The 24413-nt window shown below is 42.4% G+C and overlaps 1 protein-coding gene across 17 annotated transcripts in view; it reads left to right on the top strand.

Annotated features, from left to right (window-relative positions):
- Positions 1-24413, top strand: part of ADGRL3 (adhesion G protein-coupled receptor L3) — a 526579-nt gene that overhangs the window by 300152 nt on the left and 202014 nt on the right. For 14 of the 17 annotated variants that reach the window (XM_083718333.1, XM_083718332.1, XM_083718330.1 and 11 more), the window contains exons 6-7: positions 8681-8695; positions 11734-12534. The exons of 1 other annotated variant lie outside the window; for it this stretch is intronic. In XM_083718333.1, the coding sequence (XP_083574459.1) occupies positions 8681-8695; positions 11734-12534 (816 nt within the window). The remainder of the gene's footprint in view (positions 1-8680; positions 8696-11733; positions 12535-24413) is intronic. 2 more of the 17 variants (XM_083718335.1, XM_083718339.1) reach the window with 1 other exon arrangement.

Genomic DNA, 24413 nt, shown 5'->3' with positions numbered 1-24413 from the left:
CCAAAACTGAAGCATTTATTTCTGGGTTTACGGCATTCAAAAACCGAAACATTTGTCAATGGAGACGTTCGAAAACAGAGATACCACTGTATATACTTCAGTTTGCATTTTATCACAAATTACACGTTTCAATAATATTTTATTACAAGCTACATTCCCGAATACATATTCAATGTACTCATTTCTAAAATATTTTATTCTAAAATGTACATTTTTGCCTGCATCTCAAGCCGAGAACTGTTTCACAAAAATTGGATAAGTGTGAAATCTGAAGGATAATTGTGTTCCGACCTGCGTATAATGCCAGGACGTGTACATTAGGTTAGTTTGCTTAGAAAATGTGGGCCAAATGAAATTCTCCTCCATCTTTGGCCTTAGGCAAGCGATGCATTTTGCACCAGAGCTGACAAACGAACGCAGGGCTCTGGCTAGTGCAAATGTTGTTGGTATTATAACACATGTGAAGAGCCAAGGCTCATATACTTGGCAGAGAAATATAGTGGGAAGTGGTGCATAAAACATCCCTCATGTCAAATCTCCTGCAGTGCTGGCTGACTGGTTATTAGCAAAAGATATTGCAAGACTCACACTGAGCACTGGTCTTTTCACCAGCTAGCTTTGTATATGAACTTTAGAGTATCATAAAAGCACACCTCAAATGAGAGGTGCATTTTTAAAGTTGCCAGCACTTTTTCAGCTCTTTAATACACACACACATTAAAAAAACTGACTACAAAGAACTTAAGGTATCATTTATTAATGGGTTTATTAAATTAACTCTAGAACCTTCTTAGAAATCTTTTGATAATTAATGATCTCGCTCTAATAGCATGTAAATTTATAACAGTGTTCTGACAAATCTTTTTTATTTCCTCACCCTTCCCAAATTTCTTCCATTGCCCCTTGTGCACATTAATATTAGGTCGCAAACTCTTAATATTTTCTGATGGAATTGCTAATGGAAAGATCAAAACAAAAAATATTATTTTAGGGTGAATATTCAGCTTGTTACCATTTCATCAAACCACTACAATTTTCCTTGTGATAGTTTGCCCCCCACAATCATCGCATTGTGTGTATTAACCATAAGATTCTGTGATGACAAAATTCCCAAATGATTAATACTATTATTCTCCTGGTTTGCCTGCGTAATATATTTTTATTTCTATGTTTAACTGTTTGTCATTATTAATTCCCAGCATTTCCAGTTGCATTTGATTAATTTTATACACTACAATTCATAATTCCTTACAGAACATCTTTGACAATTCACTGTATTAATTTTTTGCAATGTTTTTATTGTACTTTTATATATTGCTATATACCTCCTTGATACTTCGTATGGGTTGATATCTATCTATCTATCTATCTATCTATCTATCTATCTATCTATGGCCACCTGAATTGGAATTTCGCAAGGAGGCAATGGAACTGAAGTCATGCCCCACAGATTTGTGAGAATTTGAGACCAAACTCCATCTCTGATGGTGCTAAATAACTACTAGTAGTAGTACTACTACTACTTTAATTAGCGGCAGGTTCCATCTTCTTAATAGTTCTGAACTTCCACTTTAAAACAACTAGCTGGTGCAGACTAAGTAGGGTTTAAACCAGATATGCGGACTGGCAATAAAAACCCAGGATATTTGTCTATTTAGGAGTTCTCTGCAGGCATTCAGAGTGTGAGACACACTAGATGGTGCTGTTGACCTATACTGGAATATACGGGGTTGTCAGAAGGTGTTTTAAATATCATTTAAGATGCCCAAGCCAATGACACATTTCCATCTCCAAATTTATTTTGAGATCCAGTATCAACAAAATAAATAATAGAAGGAATCAAGCTGTTATTATAATTATCTGTTATATTAATTGCCTTCTCGATAGTATCCTTTAACTGTTTGCCCTTACTTAAACTTTTTCAATCATCTTCAGCCTGTTAGCCACCACTGTAGCTAGAATCTTACCGCTGGCATTAACAGTGAAATTGATTTTTAGGACTACACAATTTCTTACTGGGTTTGGGGCTTTAATATCTAGGTTTTCTTTGTTTCAGTCCAAGAAGCAATATTTATAATATAAATATAATATAAACAAACAGTCACTTCCAAACTGGTGTTATTATTGTAACGGTAAACGTAATGGAATTTTACTGTTGAGCCATCAGGCCCTGCAGTCTTGTTTAATGTATTAAAATTAAATAACGTTCTTGGGCCTGTTGACTTAACAGCACAATAGTAGCTACTATTTCTTGTATAGCAATTACTATCTTGAGAAATCCACTTGCAGTTTTCCTTATGCTGTCGGGAAGAAAATGGAATATTTACCTGTCAAAGTTTCTATCTTGGACGGCTGCGGTTTATCAAAATGATGGACAGATTCATCTGTTGGCTTTTATCCACCTTGATTCCTAATCTGAGCCGAGGCAGGGGGAAATTCCAAGTTATTCAAAGGAAAGTTCACTTATCTCTAGTGCAGTCATTGTGATCACACCGGGAGTCTTCCCTTTCTATAATTTTATATAGCAGATTGTTTAAACACCCCTATCTCTGCTGCTAATCTTCATTGGAAATTCAGAAAACACTGTCCTGTGAACTGTTATTCTGCCACCAACGGATACAGTCGTACCTTGGAAGTCGAACGGAATCTGTTCCAGAAGTCCTCTCGACTTCCAAAACGTTCGGAAACCATAGCGCAGCTTCTGATTGGCTGCCAGAAGTTCCTGCAGCCAATCAGAAGCCATGAAAGCCCCATCAGATGTTCAGCTTCCAAAAATAGTTCGCAAACCAGAACAGTCACTTCCAGGTTTGAGGTGTTCGGGAGCCAAAACATTCGATAACTAAGCTGTTCGGAAACCAAGGTATGACTGTATTGTCTTACTCTGAACACCCCATTCCCCATTGCTGAAGGCTTCCCTTTCCCTCTGTTACTGTATTCTGTAGTCCCTTTTACTACAGTATCCTGTGTCCTACGCTGGTCTCTGAAGGAGACTATGTCAAATCAAAACTTTTGTGTTATAGTCCATAACCAGCATTAAGAAGGCTATGTTAAAAAGCTGGCCAGAGCAGTTTCGTCCAGGCAAAAAGCAAACATAAATGTCTTTAATCAGATCTGGCTATAATTAATACAGAATTACAACAATTCAAAAAACATTTAGCAGTATTTACTATTTGGGTACACGGTTGCAGAGGAGGTCTGGAAAGGAAGCTGTTCACTCGGGTTTTGTGCCCATGTAACTGGCCTGCCTGGGACGCAGATGGCGCTGTGGGTTAAAGCCTCAGCGCCTAGGACTTGCTGATCGAAAGGTCGGCGGTTCGAATCCCTGCGGCGGGGTGCGCTCCCGCTGCTCGGTCCCAGCGCCTGCCAACCTAGCAGTTCAAAAGCACCTCCGGGTGCAAGTAGATAAATAGGGACCGCTTACCAGCGGGAAGGTAAACGGCGTTTCCGTGTGCGGCTCTGGCTCGCCAGAGCAGCGATGTCACGCTGGCCACGTGACCCGGAAGTGTCTCCGGACAGCGCTGGCCCCTGGCCTCTTAAGTGAGATGGGCGCACAACCCCAGAGTCTGTCAAGACTGGCCCATACGGGCAGGGGTACCTTTACCTTTACCTTTTTAACTGGCCTGCCTGTGTGCTAAAATCAAGAATCAACTGTCCCCATGCAGAGATTAATTTTCCTAGGGAATCTCCCCAAAAAGCAAAAACGGGGAGAATGATTTACCATAGACAGGTATCGAAAAATATCAACTTTACAGGAATAGCTGGAAGGTGTGGAGGCTGTTGCAATGTGTGATATGCACATTCAGGATGCTTCTGCCGTAGTGTGGCATAACTGCTTTTAAATTACTGCCTCAACAAAAAGCATTGGGTATTAACAATCATTGCTTGTATTTAAACCATTAAGACTGCAGTCCATTTGGGATTTGCTTTGGAGTAAGCCTCATTGAACAATGGGATTTTCTTCTGAGCAAACAAGCGTAGGATTGGCTTCAGCGCTGCACTGCTACCAATAGATTTGAGGTAATGAGGATCATAAATACATTTGAATGATATTTCCCTTCATTTGGTTCTGGCAGCTGCAGAGGCAATCTGTGTCATCTGAAGGATCAAATGTTTTTCTTGTGGAGATTAAATATGAGCTGTATTAATCATAGGAAGGAAAATGGGCTCTGGGGACACCCGTACAAGATAGCACAGTCGTGCTTTTGATTTGCTTCTGACCTCTTGTGGACTGAAGAACTTGACGGGTGATGAATTACAGCGCAGCAGGAAAAGCAAAGCTATAGCATATGGCTGAATTCTAATTTTCCCCCAAGGAGAAAAGTCCAAAATGACCCTAAGATGCATTTTAAGTCTTGGGATGTGTCATTTCTGAATGATATTAATACAGCAAAGAAAGCAGAAAGGAGTCATTTTATATTGAAGGCTTGTATGAAAAATCAATGCAGAGCTTTCTTTCATGGATGAACTAAATAACACCAGACCCAGTAAAGACTTTAGGAAGGGGCACTGCTTACGTTCTCTTATTTATTGCATTTTTATCCTCCCCATCCTTCAAGGAGCTTAGGACAGTGTACATGGGGCTGTTCTGTTCTATTAATCTGTACAATAACTCTGGAAGGCCTGTCAGGCTGGTTTGCTCAAGTAGTCAGCCAGACATTCCCAGTAAGTTGTTATAAATAATGATTTTATGGTAAGTGCCCATTGAGAGACAATCTTTAGAAAGAAAACTGTCCTCACAAAGTAGACTTTCCAAAGAGAGAATCCCGGAAGTCATCTTTGCAACAAGGGTCATATGATGCTATTTTCAAAATTCTGCATGTAATAAATTATAGCAGGGGTCGCCAACCTTTTTGGACTAGCAGACACATTTCAAATTTTGAGAGAGTGCCGTGGCCACCAGTCACGAAATGACTGCCATGGAGGGAGCGTGGCATAACACAACATTAGAGAGATAACCATCCCTATCTACCTTAGGCTTATTGGCAAAACCTATTTGGTGTTTCACAACTTTCTGACTTGTTGCAGGACCTTAGCCAGACCAAGAGGAATACACGCAGAATCCATGGAAGCAATTGGTAACTTGGCTGTAGACAGGATAGATGAAGCAGAAACCAGGAACTTGTAGTTAGGTGTTTATTATATAGAGTGGACTATATACAGGAACTTTGACCAAACTGCGGGAGGCAGTGGAAGACAGGAGTGCCTGGCGTGCTCTGGTCCAGGGGGTCACCAAGAGGCAGACACAATTGAACAACAACAACAACATATACAGGAACAGAACACAGATCTTATGCTAGTTCTCTCTGACACGACTCACAACTCCTACACTGACACACTGAACCACTGAACTCACGAACTACCAGTTAGTAGGCCATTAATTATCACTCCCTTGAGAGAGCTTGACCAGTCAGGGAGCTGTCTCCATGCCTCTGTTATCACCAGGCAGACTTACTCCTTCAGATTGCCTTCTGGCTGTCTGCCAAACCTTAATTGACTCTGTGTGAGTAGCTGCACGTACACAGTTTCCCAACACCCCCTCACAGCTCACACACAGGGAAATTAACTTCTGAGCACATACAGAGTATTTTACCCAACTACCATGGACCATCAGTTATGTTCTGCTGTTCCCATTTGTTGATCTCGCTCTCTCCCTCCCTCCACCTCTGTTTCTGGGCCACCCATGTGTTCAGGTTGTCAATCCCTGAAAAATAGTACATCAGTGAATTAATATGGAGTCCATGTTTTTCAAGGTCAAAGAAACCAAAGGACATGTTATTGTGACCATCAAATAAATAGTAATTACTCAAAATGAAATAAAATGGAGGGCATAACCTGTCATTTGCAGTGTAATTCAAAAGCTCTTCTCCACTCAGGTTATTTTTAATGGAGGTAGTTGTGTAAGCTTGATTGATTGATTGATTGATTGATTGATTTGATTTGATTTGATTTATTGTATTTCTATAACGTTTCCATTCAAATGAGTGCCAAAGTGGCTTGCAAACAACAAATAACAAGGACATAATAGAAACTTACTTACAGCATGAGGCTAATACACAGGCAGAGGCGGCTACAGCTGATCGTTGCTACATCCTTCTTCTGATGTAAACATGAGTAGGCTGCAGGTGGAACCCTGAAGAGCACAAGAGCTATTTAAAAGGTGGTTGTCAAGATCATCTGGGCACGTTGGCTTGGAGTAGGGTACAAGGGTGACGATGAAGTCTTTCAGCACTCTGGAATCGTTGAGAGCTCCAATATAAAAGAGGAGATAACTGAAAAGACTCATAATTCTGCTCAAGCTGGATGGGGTCACCCTGGTTCTTTGCTCAAACACCCAGCTCCACTCTGCTATAATGGTGAAGAGGTGAAATTGATTTCTATCCAAGCAGACTTCCCTGGACCAAGCAGGGTTTATCCCCAATCATCAAGTGGCTGATTTGGTTCACAGGTTCCTGAATGCAGGCCATCTTAGCAACAAAAGCAAACAGCCAGCCATACCTTTATCTCCACATGCTCTTAAGATATTTGGTGGGGTTAAACGGAATTGGGGGGGGGGTTCCCTAAAACTCAGGTATATTCCAGTCTACAGCACATGAATGGCCACGACTCCCAAGTCAATCCGCCTTGGAAGGGACGCCAGGCAGGATTGCCCAGTGTCACCACTGCTGCTTGTGGTGATAATTGAGACTTCAGTTCAAGCCATCCATGCAGACCAGAAGGTAAAAGGAGTAAAGCTGTGAGGAATACACCACATTATTGTTTTATTCATGGGTGCTGCCCTCCTAATGCACATTAATCCAAGAAAAGGCCATACATGAACTGAAAAGGGGGTTATTGGACTTCCAAAGCGTGCTGAGATTTGAAAAGGATTTTAAGAAGCTGAACATGATAGACTTCAGCATCCCAGACTCAGAATCAAAGATGGAGGGGTGACTACAGGAATTCTCTGATTTCCATCTACAAATGGGCAGCTTCTGAGACCTGGGAGAATGGTCCCCTAGGATCAGAGACTGATTCAGAGGTTGAACTTCACTCTGCTTTTTTAGGGGGTGGGTCATAGGGTTGCCATATTTCTAGAAGTAAAATTCAGGACGCAAAAGTTGTTGAGCTGTTTTTGCCAATTAAATTCCAGACGTATGGAGACCCTAGTGAGTCAGGTTCTTTCTTATGTTTTCTTGTGTTTTTAATAATTTTTAGGAGCTGCCCAGAGTGGCGGGGGCAACTCAGTCAGATGGGCGGCATATAAATAATAAAATCATCATTATTATTGTCAGACAAAGACATCTGTAGAGAAATGTGTGGGGTGAGTGAGGTTTGGATCTCCCTGCAGTGACCCCCACTCTCCTTTTTTGTTTTTGAATCAGGCTGAGCTACCCTTGCAATGGGTCCCAGAACTACTTAATGTCATTTTGATAAATATCAGGTGCCTGCCTTGCTGCAAGAACTGTAGGCAGCCAGTTGCACAAGCCCATTCTGTGTGGATTCTCACTTCGTTGTGTTTGCATAACAATGCAATGGCTTACCAGCGATGTCAACTGCTGATGCCAACCCCTTGACAAGAGTGTCCCTGTTTTCGTCTGTCAACTGTTGGAAGGTGTGGGCCCCACTTCAGACATCGCATTCATGTATTCCTTAAAGCCATGCTAAGCAAAATGTAGACGTAGTTATGAATTCAATCAGATTGTACCTAACTCCATGTGTTGTGTAGAAGCCCCGGTGGGAATAGAACAACCCCTAGGCCAGCAAGCATTGGCGTTAGGAAGGACACATGCGCCGAATGTCCCACTGCAACAGATTGGAAATTTGCTTCTCTGGACATTTCACGAAAGGCCTTCTGGTATCAGTAAAGGCATGGTTCAAAAAGTGTTGAAATCAGTCAAGCGATTTTAGATTAGCCCTGCGCTCTTTCGTCATTTCAGAATCAGTTCTTAGTTCATCCAAATCTGTATTTCTAATACTTGACAAATTCCTAACTGCATCCTTGAGAGCAGGAAATGAGTCCAGGTAAAAAAAGGAAGTAATTATTCAATACACAAAGCATGTCTTTTCCTTCGGAACTATTGCTTAATCATACACTGATTTATGTGGATCTAATTACATCATTGGCTAATCAATTACCCTGTGGCATTAGGTAAGGGGTTTTTCCCCCCCTCTTTTTTGGTGAGGAGATGACATATGTTATTTGATCTAATGGGAATAACTGCTGTTATGTACATTTATTTCAAGATTTTTTCTGTTTTTTAAAAAACAAAGATGATTTCAGTCTATCTCAACATCTTCTTCAGAAGCTGGAACATATAATTCTTTGGCAGTACTGATACACTGGGGACCAGCCAATTGTGAAGAGGCTGTATTTTCAAGAATTTTCTGTCATTCCTGTGTTCAATGGAATCCTAGTCATTAATCCGACAGAATCAATGAAAACCTTGCACTGACGTTAATGGGTTATGGATACAATGGTGCATGCTTTTTTTTTAAAAAAAAGAATAAGATTGTAATAAACCTATATAAGGGTTTGATTTGTATTTTTTTAAGGCCTTACAAACTAATGAATGCAGAATGTAGCAGTAAGCAAAATGAAGGCTAAATAGTTCAGTGCAAGAGCAAAAGTGTCTCGCCAATACAATACCATTAATCTGTTCTCTTTTTCTCCTTTCCTGCTTTTCTTCTTTCTCTACAATAGAAGTGGAACAAAAAGGTAATTAAATACCTTTCACATGTTTTTCTATATATATACTACACATACCCATTCTAAGTGATTACGGCATAAAATATTTAACAGTCTAATGCTTTACTTGATATCCTTTCATCATTAATTTTCGCCATTTTAATCTATTGGTTAAAGTTGTTCGGGGGGGGGGCGTTCTGCTGCTAAGAAATTTCACCTAACATGTCGCCTCTTTCCTGGAAATGTTTACTGGCACCATGCTTCTTTCCACCCCACCCCTTGAAGGATTGTTTCGTAAATGAAAATCTATTCCCCTTCCCTTCTGCACCATTTACGGAGCAGTATAAAATAATTTAGAAGGATGCAGCTCTTTTCCTTCCTGCCGCACTTGCATGCAACTTGCTTTCAGTATATCACCAAGGCATCAAGGGTAATTTACAGATCCTCAGAAGGTTTATTCCTCTTTGTTATGTTACAGCAGTTTTATATTTGTCAAGTGTTTAACAGGATAAAGTGCTGTGCAATTTTTATAGGTTCAAAAGGTCCTGTTCAAAAGGCCAACAGCTAAATTGCATATGCATTGTGTGTTAGGCAGATGTTGAATCCAGTGTACATATGAAGGATCAGGATCGTGCCAAGGGGTGTACATTCCCTGTCCATTTTGCACAGAGATGTATGCAGGTGACCCAAACCCTCGATTTCTTGGTGGTAAATGAATCCCATGTACATATGCGTGTACGCATGTTGTCCCATGACAATCAATGATGGCGGTGGGAAGAGTGCCTTGCGTGCATTCAGTCATCATTGGACCAGCATAAAATTGCACTGTGCAATTTCCCAATCTGATTTCTGGCTAACAGCACCAATGTCGGTGGAAATGTGTTGCTAAATGGATGTTTGCCCTTGCAGTTTTATTCTGATGAGCTGGGACCCTCCTTCCCGCTGGGAAATCCCATCCTGGTTTCTGTGGGAAGGAGCCCACTAAATTAATTACGGCCAATAATTTGGGGCTTCCAGTTGACTCTGTGCAAGAAGGAGCTCCTTTGCAAAGGTGGCATTACAGGAAATAGGACTTAGGGACACCTTTAATTTTGGATCAATAGCTATAAATGAAACACAGTCATGGGTGAGCACCCTCTCACACACAAACACACATCAATTTTTTGGATTAGCCTTGGTGCTGAAATTCTCAAGTCATTTGTAATGGGAACTACAGACTATGACATAAGTCCGTATAGCTATGTAAAAGTGTGTATTGAATCAATTAACAAGTTGTTTCCTGTATTTCCCATTGGAAATGAAGCAGAGAGAAAAGGTTCATTTCTCTGTCCATGCCTATTGGGACACCATTAATTATCAGCCCCTTCAGCTAATGCTATTTGCACTTTAAATGCAAAGATACATTTAACGCCACCGCCAGTTTGATCAGGTGTGAGCAGCTGCCTGTAGGACAGCTGTTTTCCTGCCTTATTTCCCATCAAACTAGGGATATGGGTGCAGGAGCCTGTTTATTAGTTTAAAGCAATTTATTTATTTATTTATTTATTTATTTATTTATTTATTTATTTCATAAAATCTCTATACTGCTTGATCGTGGAAGAAACCTCAAAGTGGTTTACAAAAAAAAGATAAAACCAATAAGCATATCACTAAGAGAAGTTTACAACCATCATTTAAAACGTACAAAAAATGAAAACCACAATAGATGGAAACAAATTAAAAATCGCATCAGCTTTCGAAACGACTTGGCAGAAATGTCTTCAGCGGGTGCCAAAAATAATCCAGTGACGGCACATGCCTTATATCTAAGGGCGTTCCAAAGTGTCAGACTTCTTTCAGATCGAGTTCTTTCAGATGCGATCGTTGAGAAATGGCAATTGAGAACTGGCCGCTTGGTGTCTCAAACCACGTTTGGTTAGGGGTTAGGGGGATGTGAAATTATTCTGAAGTCTGTGGAGTGGATTATTTCAGCTGGTCGATCTTGATTTACTTAAGGCTTTAATTCTCCTGTATTTCAGAGGACTTTCCCTATTGATTTAAATCTTGATCCTAGCCTTCCTCCACTGAGCTTTTTCCTTATCCTTCCTCTCTTCCTCTTGGCATATTCATTAAATGTTATTTCTTTACTTCTGTGGCTGCATTCTGTTTAGGTAGCAGCTTCCCAAACCTTTTTCATTATTTAAAGCATTGACCTGTAAGAGGCTTGTTTCCCTTTTGTATGCTTTTAGAGTTGGGGGGGGGGGGTTAGTTTTGTTTTTTTAGTTGCTACAGAATTTTTACTTTGCCATGCAATAATATCTGTTAATTACCATATTTTTTGCTCTATAAGACGCACCAGACCACAAGACGCACCTAGTTTTTGGTGGAGGAAAACAGGAAAAAAAATATTCTGAATCTCAGAAGCCAGAACAGCAAGAGGAATCGCTGCGCAGTGAAAGCAGCAATCCCTCTTGCTGTTCTGGCTTCTGGGATAGCTGTGCAGCCTGCATTCGCTCCATAACACACACACACATTTCCCCTTACTTTTTAGGGGGGGAAAAGTGAGTCTTATAGAGCAAAAAATACGGTATATAATTTCAAAGTTTGCCAAGGGACTTTTTGAAAAAGAGGAATGGAGAATAGTTCTTGGGGACTTCCTGTATCCTCTTTTTAGCATGAAAAGCCACTCTCACATTCATATCAGAACAAAAAAATTCCTTCCAGTAGCACCTTAAAGACCAACTAAGTCAGTTCTTGGTATGAGCTTTCGTGTGCATGCACACTTCTTCAGATACACAGAATCTGAAGAAGTGTATCTGTATCTGAAGAAGTGTGCATGCACACGAAAGCTCATGCCAAGAACTGACTTAGTTGGTCTTTAAGGTGCTACTGGAAGGAATTTTTTTGTTTTGACTATGGCAGACCAACACGGCTACCTATCTGAAACTGATTCATATCAGAGTTTAGGAAAGCCTGAATTTCTTTTGAGCTCCCCCTTTGTTCTTGAGCTGTGAACTTCTAAGTGCATGCTAGAGAAGGCCAGCACATTCAGTAACCTGCTTTGTTCTTAACTTTTTCCCTCCCTCCAGTTTTTCTTTGTCCTGGACTACTAAAAGGAGTCTATCAGAGTGAACATTTATTTGAATCTGATCATCAGTCAGGAGCCTGGTGTAAGGATCCTTTGCAGGCTTCGGACAAAATTTACTACATGCCATGGACCCCTTACAGAACTGACACTCTAACGGAGTATTCTTCGAAGGATGATTTCATTGCTGGAAGACCAACTACAACGTACAAGTTGCCGCACAGGGTGGACGGCACGGGGTTTGTGGTGTATGACGGGGCTTTATTTTTCAACAAGGAACGAACCAGGAACATTGTCAAATTTGACCTACGGACAAGAATTAAAAGTGGGGAAGCCATCATTGCAAACGCCAACTACCACGACACGTCCCCTTACAGGTGGGGAGGCAAGTCTGACATAGACTTGGCCGTGGATGAGAATGGTCTTTGGGTGATCTATGCAACTGAGCAAAACAACGGCAAAATAGTCATTAGTCAGCTGAACCCTTATACCTTGAGGATCGAAGGGACGTGGGATACGTCTTATGACAAGAGGTCGGCTTCCAATGCGTTCATGATCTGTGGCATTTTGTATGTGGTGAAATCGGTCTATGAAGACGATGATAACGAAGCAACAGGTAATAAAATAGACTATATTTACAACACTGAACAAAGCAAAGAAAGTGTCGTGGATGTTCCTTTTCCGAACTCCTACCAGTACATTGCTGCGGTGGATTATAATCCAAGGGACAACCTTCTTTACGTATGGAACAACTACCATGTGGTTAAGTACTCTTTGGATTTTGGACCCATGGACAGCAGAACAGGTAAGGCTTCTTTGTTAAGTTTTTGGGTTTTGCATCCTATGACTTTACAGCCATGTTGGGCTATGGCTTGGGGCTAAGCTGTGCTGCCTTTTCCTTAACAAAAGGACTGATTTGGAATGGAACCAAACTGTTTTCCCAATTTAAATTGCCTCCACCTCCCTGAGGTCCTTATTCCTGAGATGGGAGATGTGTATACACATTGTGGTTAGAACTGCCCATAACATACTTCACCTGTGCACAGCTTCGGATTTGATTCCTGATATCTCTAGTTTTGGTGTGTGTGTGTGTGTGTGTGTGTGTGTGTGTGTGTGGAAAGGGGTGCTGTTTTTCTTTTGTTTATAAGATGTCTTAGCTGCCCCTAACCATAAGGTCCCAGGGCAGGTCAAAGCAATTAAAAAGACAATTATAAAAACACATGAAATCATCACAATTATCGGACATAAAAATCAGTTCCAAATGGAACACAACAATTTATAATTTGAAAGATCTTATAGGCAGTAGGCCTAGAAAATATTCCAATTTGAGACCCTGAAGATTTCTCATCACTGGGGCTGTTAGTACTATGTTAGATGATAGACGGCTGATCTCACTTGGTAGCAGGTTGTGCTGAAATGAATATGTGATTTTTATCCATGCCAGCAGAACACTATTTTTTTTATTAAAAAAACACTGGTTTGTTGTTGCTTGCTTGCTTGCTTGCACAAATAACTCTAGTGTCTGTACTGGATTGTCTTGCACTTACAGACTTTGAGAATCAGGGAAGATGCCTCGTCGCACACAGAAGCATGTAACTGACCTTTTCTTTTGTCAAGAGAAAAGCCACTGCAGTTCTTTATCCCTTTCCCTCACTGCCAATTTTCTGCTGCAGTTCTGCCCCCATCCCCATGGGGTTGCAGGTGCATGGCACCTGTTAAGTTGTGGGTGAACATATCAAACTACACAGCGATTCTCCAAACAGCTCTTGTTTATTCACGGACCAGAACAGAACTGAGCTGAAGGGTTCAGCCAGCCTGCTTATATAGAGCTCCACTAGAACGCAACAGTAACCACTTTCTGTAACTATGCAATCACTTTCTGTAACTATGCAATCACTGAACGTCACTTTCAGTCCCTTATTTGCATATGTGGACCTGAGTGAAAACTAACTACAGTATCCCCCTGCTGGCCCAGGGTGAGAACTTCAGTACATAACACAAGCATGCATATGTAACCAGTGATGGCCTCAAATCTACAAACAGAAAACATTCAATATTCAGTTTTCAGCAGCTTGAGTCCTGAAGGCTGCTTTCATTCTGTACCAATCTTCCCTTTCCCCAAGCTTATCTTGGCTACTGGAGATGGTAGAGAGCTCTTTTTTAAAGGAGCAAGTGAAAGTAACATGGTTCTCATTTGGGAAAAGTTTTAGGGATGCAGGTTTGTAATTTGGTGAAATCCTCACAGGGTCTCAAGATTCCAGCAGGGGTCTGTTTTCACCAGGCCAGATGAAAAACAAATCATATTTTCTTTTACAGAAAGGCACTCCAGGTTTTCTTCCCTTCCTTGCAGAACTTTTCTCTTGTTTTTGCTTTTTAAACGGGTTTCATGCCGCAGTTAAACACAGGGTGGCTGTATGCATTGCCAAAGAAAGAAGACAGATAAAACGTTCAAGTGTTTGCTTATCTATATGTATAGACGCAGATTGCAAAATAAATACCTTCACATGGGTATGCATTGTGTTTCAAACAGCTCACTGTATTTAAAGAAAAGCTCCCTGCTCCAAGCCGCCTTCCTTTGGGGCAGCTAGCAGAGGATGCATATCACTCAAACCCCCAAAACACACCCAATTCACCTTTTTCAACTCACTCACAAACACATTAAACACCACCTTTATTTACATATTTATTTCATAAAATTTATATACTGTTTCGATTATAGATTAAACTCTCAAAGCATTTTACAAAAAAGATAATAAAAGAATCACTAAAAAAATTCAAAACCATAATTTAAAACACACAAAAAGTTAAAACCACAATGGAATAGACAGAAGTAAATTAAAACTCATGCAAACTTTCTAAACATCTGGGTAAAAAGGTGAAGGGACCCCTGTCCGTTAGGTCCAGTTGTGACTGACTCTGGGGTTGTGGCGCTCATCTCGCTTTATTGGCCAAGGGAGCCGACGTACAGCTTCCGGGTCATGTGGCCAGCAGGACTAAGCCGCTTCTGGCGAACCAGAGCAGCACATGGAAATGCCATTTACCTTCCCGCCAGAGCGGTACCTCTTTATCTACTTGCACTTTGATGTCCTTTCGAACTGCTAGGTTGGCAGGAGCAGGGACCGAGCAACGGGAGCTCACTCCATCACGGGGATTCGAACTGCCGACCTTCTGATCGGCAAGTCCTAGGCTCTGTGGTTTAACCCACATCTGGGTTGGTTTGTCTAAATAAGAATGTCTTCAGCAGGCCCCGAAAAGAATACTGTGAAGGCACCTGCCTGATATCAGTAGGCAGGGAGTTCCAAAGTATTGGTGCTGCCACAGTAAATGCTCGAGTCTTACAGATGTGTCGTGGGTTTCACGTGGCCCCTGTAGAAGTGTGCATTCCACCAATCAAAGCAGTTGGGTGGGCGCAGATGGGTTAAAGCAATGTGATGGACCCGGGGGGGGGGTTACCGAGAGGCGTGGTCAGAGTCCGGTCCTGGGTCGAGGGTCTGGAGACTGTCCACCAAGGGCGAAGCGGGGTCTAGAGCAAGAAGCCGGGAGTGGTCTGGAACTCCAGAAGAGCAGGTCAGGGTGCTGGCAGGAACAGGTCTCCAACGACCCCGCAACCTGGGACTGGGCTGACTGGCCTTTATCTTCTCTGAGGCCAGGGGCGGTCCCGGTCCCCAGGAGACCTGCCTCTCCTGGTCTTAAGGCGAGCACTCCTCCTGGGAGAACCCAGTTCCCTCTGCCTCTCTGCCCTGAGCCTCTGCAGCTCAGGAGAGGCTGGGGGGTTACTGGACCCAGGGGCAACCTCACCTTCCCCTGACCAGGCTGGGAGAGGAGCACCTGCAGGCAATGGGTCCTCGATCACCTCCGGACCCAGAGCGGATTCAGCTGGTGTCTGCTCCTGAGGATCCAGCACAGGTGCAGGCGCTTCAGATTCAAGGCCCTGCCCCGGCTCAGCTGGCCCTGGAGGCGGGGACTCCTGTGCAGGCTGGGATTCCTCAGGTTCAGCTTCTGAATCAGATTCCCAGGCCATCACAAGCAATCTCGTAGGTAAACTGGCCCCAAGTTGTTAAGGGCTTTATAGCCTAATACTAAGATCTTGAACTCGGCCCACTAGCAGATCAGCAACCACTGCAGACATTTCGGAGTCCAGGTATTCTCTGCGGACAAGGCCTCATTCCCCCGTCAGCAGTTGCGCTGCAGCGTTCACATGCAGTCACGAGGCAATCAGAAATATATGCATACATTTCACACCACTTTCACATGATTGCACAGCCTTGGCACACAATCTCACCCACTCAGACATATACAGTGGTGCCTTGGTTTAAGAACAGCTTAGTTTATGAACAACTTGGATTAAGAACGCTGCAAACCCAGAAGTAGGTGTTTCGGTTTGTGAACTTTGCCTTGGAAGCAGAACATGTTCCGCTTTCTGTTGAGCGTGTTCCATTTGTGAATTGAGTCCCCCGCTGCTATGGGAAAGCACGCCTTGGTTTAAGAACGCTTTGGTTTAAGAACGGACTTCCGTGGGCAGTTTTCTTCCTAATCCTCACACCCTGGAAAGGGAGACTTAATCCTTTCTTCCCAGTTCAGACGTTTCCAGGTGTCTCTTTTGATTACTGTACCTGTGTCTGCAATGACTGTTTCTTTTGATGGCTGTATAACCCAGTGGAGATCCACAGGCGAACTTTCCCTGTTTCTCAGATCCACACTAATCATCTGAGGAGCAAGGATTTTCATCCCCATCATTGTACACAGGGAGGCGAGAGAGGCAGCGTGGCATAGTGGTTAAAAGTGTTGGACTGGGACCTGGGGGTGCAGGGTTCAAATCCCCACGTGGCCCTGAAGTTCCCTGGGTGACCTTGGGCTAGTCACTGTGTTCTCTCAGCCTGACCTACATCACAGGGTTGTTGTGGAGATGAAACAAGGAGGAGGACCACGGATGCCACCTTGGAGGGGGAAAAGATGGAGTATAAAGGAAGTAAACGAAGAAACACATCCATTGTGTACTGTGATGAGGATAAAACTTGCCAGGTCAGGTGAAGGTGGACTGTTTTGTTCCTGATCACAGCACAGGAGGTGGGAATGTTTTCATTCCGCTGCTCAGCACCCTGTGGCAGGGATGGGATTTGACCTTCCCAATCAGCTGTGTGGAAGAGGAAGGCTAGCAGAAGGACAAAGGCTTGAATGGATCAGTGCCAAAGGTCTGGACTAGACTCACATATTCCCTGTGCTGGCCTTAAGCGATAAAAGTAAAGGCATTTTGGGAAGAGTTAAGAGATAATCAGCTGGCAGCAGAGAAACAGGAAAAGTGAGACTTGACACGAGCTAAAATGATATTGAAAGAGGTGGGTACTGAAAATAAATTTAACGGAGAAGGTGGAATTGTGGATTGACAAATAAAGGAGGCGTGTTGCTGGCAGCAGTAGGAAAAGAAAAGACAGCTGTCAGGACACTATAATGTATTCCATTTGTTTTGTTCATAACATAGTTTTTATTTTGAAAAGAAACGCCTTGAGTGTCATTACAGGGAGCCCAAAATACCTGGCTGTGATTCACACGCTCTTGCAATGCATTTGTATATGACGTGAAGAAACTGGGGGGAAATGAGCCTGTGTGTGGCTTTGAGGTCTTTTGTGGAAGTTGGAATTATTGAAGTATTATATTAAGATAGAAATATTGGGTCCATTTTGTGTGTCGAATTACATTTTTGAAAGCTTTGCTTTGTATCTAAATCTATACAGTCGTACCTTGGAAGTCGAACGGAATCCGTTCCGGAAGTCCGTTCGACTTCCAAAACGTTCGGAAACCAAAGCACAACTTCTGATTGGCTGCAGGAAGCTCCTGAAGCCAATCGGAAGCCGTGAAAGCCCTGTCAGACGTTCGGCTTCCAAAAATCGTTCAAAAACCGGAACACTGACTTCTAGGTTTTGATCGTTCGGGAGCAGGGAGATCCAGGGGATCACTCGAGATCCAAGGGACGACTGTAGTTTGCATGTTCATGTTTGTTGGTGGGAGAAAATGGCTCTCTTTGCCCGGCCCAAATCATATGAAGATGTAGGTGATATTTTGTATCGGGGAAAGAGGGGGGGGGAACAGCCCAATTTTGCCAGCAGAAACCCCCTGCACTCCAAATCTCATCATCTGCCTGGCTCCTTGTCCATTCCACTATGTTCAACATCTTTATTTGAAAATAAACAGATTTTTAAAAATAATAATAACAACATTTTGGGGTGTTAGTAATGTCTTTTCCACAGAGAAAATCTACAACTTAGGGAAGAAGGCCAGCAAAACATTTCATTCGCCAATACATCCTCATCTTTTTTATGAGGTAGGAAGATCCCAATCCCATATAAAAGGGCAGGAAGGGAATGAAGAGAAGTCAGAGCGCTCCATCTTTAATATTTGGGATAGGGGCATTCTGGGACTGAGCAACAGCACCTCCTGAGATGTGCTAAGGATGTAAGATGATTTGCAGAGACAACAACTCCCTGAAACAATAGGCCTATGTTTATTGACTGCCTTTCACTGCATTAAAGCAAATTACTTCATTTTTACTGGGCAACAGCAAAATTGCAATAATATCTTGCATTTTAATAGCATCTCTTAAATTATTTTTGCTTAATGGGAATGATTGTTGGGGGCTTGGTGATGAAGATAAATACGTAGGCTGAAGGCATGAATCAATATTACGGTGTCATAAAGTAATTTAATTCATTAACTGAAGATTTAAAAGTGGATTAAATTGGAAATTTAACCTATGAAAATATATTCAGCACCAACGTTCTTGCTGTATCTGAGGACATCAGAGTGCTTTGTGGGGGATCAGGAAGCTTGAGGGTGAAATTGGGGAAACAGACATTAAAAAGAAAGAAATAGCTGTTGCTTAGCATTTTTGCACCATCAGAAATTGGACTTAATCATGGGGACAAACAAAAAGTTAGAATTCAGTAAAGCAAAACACACATTGAATTTGTTCAGGCAACTCTCACACTGGGGCCACATTCCAGGAATAATGCCTAAAACCGAAATCACATATAGTCCAAGCACATGGAGTTCAGTGGCCGTTGGGATTGCCAAAGCTCCCCACCCCAGATTTCTGCCCCCTTTCCTCCCCCTTTTTATTGCATTTCCAAGCACATAAAGCTGAACGAGCACAAGTTAAATGCACATAGGTTGCGAGTTACCCATCTATCCTTAATATGTGGGCAGAATACCATGAAGGGGATAGTACTGAGCATCTACTCCCAAGCAGAGCAGACTTTGGAAATCCCCAAACAAGGAAGTTTTAAAGAAGCATTCTGCATTCATCTCTCAAGTCCAGCAGTTCATTTATCACGATTTCCCAAATGGCTCGTTTGTCAGGGTTGAGACAGGCTGTTGCCTTAGTTATGTGTGAAAAGGGGTGTGAGAGCGTGGGTGATGGTCTTCACAGTGAAAGGCGAAGAGGATGAAAGACAAGCAGACCACGAACCCACCCTTCCGTGGTCCTCACTGCTGTCACTAAGAGGCTGTCTTCATGCCCTGACAGCTTTCATTGAAGAATTCTTTAATCTCTGGACTCAATTGATTGGTCCAGCCAACTCTCTGTATTTAATAGTATAGGAAGGCAATTAGGCATGAGTGGACCCTCCAAGTCTCCCTATTTTCCAGGGACAGTCCCAGATTTACGAAAGCCATTCCAGTTTCTGATTTGATCCAGGATTGTCCCACTTGTCCTTAGGACGTCCCTATTTTCAAGGGAGACATGTTGGAGGGTATGGAGTTATACAACCCCCGAACCAAGGAGATGAGTAACTAGACAACCTTTAGAAGACATCTGAAGGTAGCCCTGCATGTTGTTGTTGTTGTTATTTAGTCGTTTAGTCGTGTCCGGCTCTTCGTGACCCCCTGGACCAGAGCACGCCAGGCCCTCCTCTCTTCCACTGCCTCCCGCAGTTTGGTCAAACTCATGCTGGTAGCTTCGATAACACTGTCCAACCATCTCGTCCTCTGTCGTCCCCTTCTCCTTCTGCCCTCCATCTTTCCCAACATCAGGGTCTTTTCCAGGGAGTCTTCTCTTCTCATGAGGTGGCCAAAGTCTTGGAGCCTCAGCTTCAGGATCTGTCCTTCCAGTGAGCACTCAGGGCTGATTTCCTTCAGAATGGAGAGGTTTGGTCTTCTTGCAGTCCATGGGACTCTCAAGAGTCTCCTCCAGCACCAGAATTCAAAAGCATCAATTCTTCGGTGATCAGCCTTTATGGTCCAGCTCTCACTTCCATACATCACTACTGGGAAAACCATAGCTTTAACTATACGGACCTTTGTTGGCAAGGTGATGTCTCTGCTTTTTAAGATGCTGTCTAGCCCTGCATAGGGAATGGGTTTTTTTTTTATAATGTTTAATGTATTATTATGTTTTTATATATGTTGGAAGCCTCCCAGAGTGGCTGGGGCAACCCAGTCAGATGGGTTGGGTATAATAATAGTAATAATAATGATGATGATGATGATGATGAAGAAGAAGAATAGGATGTCCCTGTTTTCATCAGATAAATGTTGGAGGGTGTGCATGAGGGCCCGGATACAACCAAAGACTCCTGCTAGCATAATGGGACTTTATGCTTGGGAAGCGGGCTTGGGAAGAGTCAGGAGGAACTCCAGAGCAGTGTGCAGGGTATGTGAGAGAGGTGGGGGGGGGTCATTCCACCCGGCAAACTGAAATGCTTGTACAGTGGTACCTCAGGTTAAAGACGCTTCAGGTTACACACTCCGCCAACTCAGAAATAGTGCTTCAGGTTAAGAACTTTGCTTCAGGATGAGAACAGAAATCTCGCGGTGGCAGCAGGAGGCCCCATTAGCTAAAGTGGTGCTTCAGGTTAAGAACAGTTTCAGGTTAAGAACGGACCTCCGGAACGAATTAAGTTCTTAACCCGAGGTACCATTGTACTGATGAAACACTTTCCATAGTGCTACACTTGAATTCCACCCCAGCCCTCCAATGTTTCTTCCTAAACCAATTTAGCTTTTACTAAAGGTATTCGTGGGGCAGCAATTTCAATAATTATTGCAAAGATTTTCAAAATTAATTAAATATAATTTTAAAAACAGCCGCAATAGGAAATAAAAACAGCACCGTAACGTGTTTGGCTCAACCTAATCTTGATTATTTCCCTGTTCAAGTCAACACCTAGTAGTACAGCTGTTGCCCACCCTCTCAGAGTTCAGCTTCTGTTCCAAGAGACTGAATGCAGCACTCTGGCCCTCTGACTTCTGATTTCAGCTTTCTGAAACAGTGTTCCCAGTCTCTGAAGGGAAATCTATCTGCTGGCGCTCTCTCTCTCTCTCTCTCTCTCTCTCTCTCTCTCTGTGTGTGTGTGTGTGTGTGTGTATCAGTGGTAGGTGGGACTAGGTGCAAAAATGAGGAAGGGGAGTGAGGAAAGGCCCACTGATCTGGCACAGAGCATCTTCTTATGTTAATCTTGGTGCATAACTAGCCAGCCCAAATCATTAATAAAGGACTTGGTTTGGCACTCTTGCTCTTACACATTCGACCCCAACAAACAGGGCATAGCTAGGAACTGGAAGGGACCCGGGGTATCTGACCCTGCAAACTCATAACAATATGCAAGCAAAGTTGGCATCTGGATTTGCTGCAGGATCTGGTCCCTGTGGCTGCGATGTGGTTTGCTCTTGACGGCAAGCAGCTGTTTGGGCAGGGAGGGTGCTATCTGCAAACAAGTGCAGGCCTTCTGCCCAAGGCGTATTTGAGCAAAGCATCGTTGTCCCAGATGAGCTGCAGATAATGGAAGATACTTTGGAAGAATGGTTTTATCTGGGCGTGATGGATGACAAGGGACATCCATTTGCTTTCTCTTCTGGGTCTGTCCTGTAGCAGATTATTCCTAGGTACCAGTCTGGCCTTGTAGATTTGCTTTTTCCACTCCGTGTTGTAGTCTGGAAAATGCCTGGCGCAAATCCTGATGATGTTGTGAGTCAACCCAAAGAGTCAGAGCAGATAACGCTTGTGTCTTAAGCACTGGCTGCAGGCCACGGATTTCGCGTTACATTCTGGGTGGAAGCCAGAGGCATGTCAGTATGTGTAGTGGTCAGTAGATTTCTTTTATATAATATGTGTCTTACTGGTTTCATATAAAACAAACATAGCAATAACCATAAAAAATAACACTCAAATCCCACCAGGGGGAAAGTCACAAGTCCTTTGTTTCCAATATGAAACTATCATTTATATCCCAGGGTATCTTTCCAGTGTGATCTTGTGAATCCAGATGATAAATGTGCTTTCTAGATACATCAGGCCGAGCAGGGACTTTTTGAGACAAGAGCAGAGAAAGCACTATTTTAAGTCATCCATGAAGATGTTGGCATACTGTGGAGCCATGCAATAACCTTTGTTGTTGTTGTTTAGTCATTTACTCGTGTCCGCCTCTTTGTGACCCCCTGGACCAGAGCACGCCAGGCACTCCTGTCTTCCACTGCCTCCCGCAGTTTGGTCAAACTCATCCTGGTAGCTTCGAGAACACTGTCCAACCATCTCGTCCTCTGTCATCCCCTTCTCCTTGGGCCCTCCATCTTTCCCAACATCAGGGTCTTTTCCAGGGAGTCTTCTCTTCTCATGAGGTGGCCAAAGCATTGGAGCCTCAGCTTCAGGATCTGTCCTTCCAGTGAGCACTCAGGGCTGGTTTCCTTCAGAATGGAGAGGTTTGATCTTCTTGCAGTCCATGGGACTCTCAAGAGTCTCCTCCAGCACCACAATTCAAAAGCATCCATTCTTTGGCAATCAGCCTTTTTTATGGTCCAGTTCTCACTTCCATACATCACTACTGGGAAAACCATAGCTTTAACTATACAGACCTTTTACAGATAGGTAGCCGTGTTGGTCTGCCATAGTCAAAACAAAAAAAATAAAAAAAATTAAAAAAAATTATAGGTGCTACTGGAAGGAATTTTTTTTGTTTTATACAGACCTTTGTTGGCAAGGTGATGTCTCTGCTTTTGAAGATGCTATCTAGGTTGGTCATAACCTACGGCAGTGCTATTTATCTTAAGATGCATATTTGCCCCAAAGCTCAATTAATTGTAAGCACAAAGTGGCAGAGTTTGCTGCTAGGTGTGCTATAGCACCATCAGGAATGATAGTCTCACATATTATATGGTTGCACACATTAGTATGCACAAAATATTACACACCAGGTTTCCTAAAGTAGCCAGCACATAATACAACGACGACTCTGACTGCTTAAATATACTTACGTATTAATACTTATGAAATTATGCTGCAGAAATATAGTGCTGCTAGGGGCTTGACTCTTTTATATGTATATTATACATGTAAAATAAATATTCCTGCATATAATTTTGCACATAATCAGTGAAATGTAGGGCCTCAGAAGGTGATGGACCACACAGACTTCAAGGATTTTATAGATGCAATTCCTGCATTGCAGGGGTGGTGGACTAAATGACCCCTAAATGACTCTACAATTCTATAATTCTAAGTGGGTTTTTTAAAAATATCAACAATGCTAGCTGCAGGAGGCAGTCTGATATGTTTGGGTCAGAACCCCCAAATTCCATGTATAAATATTTTTAAGACAGATTACAGTACTCAACCATCCCTAATGATCGAGTTAATCATTTTGTAATGAGACATGTCAGTCATGTAGTGAAAAACAAGTATGAAGATGTGATTGATGTTGATTTGTAATATGATTAGTTGAGGTTTTAGGGTTTGTTTTAATAAGGTATGTTACATGCATGATTTTCATGTGGGTTGCTAATTATAATTAGTGTCTATGTATATTATCTGAATTGCGTTTGTTTATATGTAGCTGTTCTCCTCAAGATCTTCACTGAAATATATTGGGCATTTTAGTACATTTCAGTTCCCTTTTGAAGATTTGCATTGTTTGCTTGCTTGCTTTTGCTTTCATGAGAGTCATTGCCAGTCAGAATAGGTAATGAAGAGCTAGATTGATCAGTGGCCTGATTTGTTATTTAAAGAGCTTCATACATTAAGTTCAGTCTTAAAGAGGATTTATTTAATATTAATTAAAAGTATAGATGCTCATGAAGAGAGTCTGCTAAGCCTTCAACTCTGGGATAATGCCCCTTGTTTAGAGAGAGGTGCGGACAAAAGAAATTTTGCACAAGAGTAATCTACCTTTGCTCCAGGATCAATACTCAGGTCTAGGAATTGGCTACCTCTGCTGCCAGGTTGTCTCAAACAGCCCGTGAAGCTTAATACTGTGTTTACTTAAACTCTGGCAAGGATTTCAACTTAATCTCCACCAAAGAACTTCCTTATGGGGGGGGGGGAATAAAGAGTAATCACTTTGGTGTGGAGCTAAACATTATTGAATGAAATTGTTAGTGAGAATATGGCCCCCATAAAATCATCAGTCTCACGCTACTTTTGCAAGCTGGTCTGTGTATTAGCAAGTCATATAGGCTGAAATGTAATTGGAAGGCTGTAAACAAAGCCGCAAAAATCAATGCTGTTTAACTTCTCCATTAATGATCTCAAAAGAAGGAACGCTGTGAACAGCATAACAATTACCATCAGATTTGTTGTTGAATTGGAACTAGTTGCACCTTAGCAAGAAAAGAGAGAGACACACAAATATTCCAAAGTGATTAGAGTTCTGTGATGGGAATGAAATTAAGTAAACTTCGAAGGCAAAGGGGAAATGAGAA

The sequence above is a fragment of the Podarcis gaigeae genome (genome assembly GCF_964106915.1).
Source record: "Podarcis gaigeae genome assembly, chromosome: 17".
NCBI classification, from domain to species: Eukaryota; Metazoa; Chordata; class Lepidosauria; order Squamata; family Lacertidae; genus Podarcis; species Podarcis gaigeae.
The sequence above is the reverse complement of the archived record's forward strand: the minus strand, read 5'-3'. Positions and strand labels throughout refer to the sequence as shown.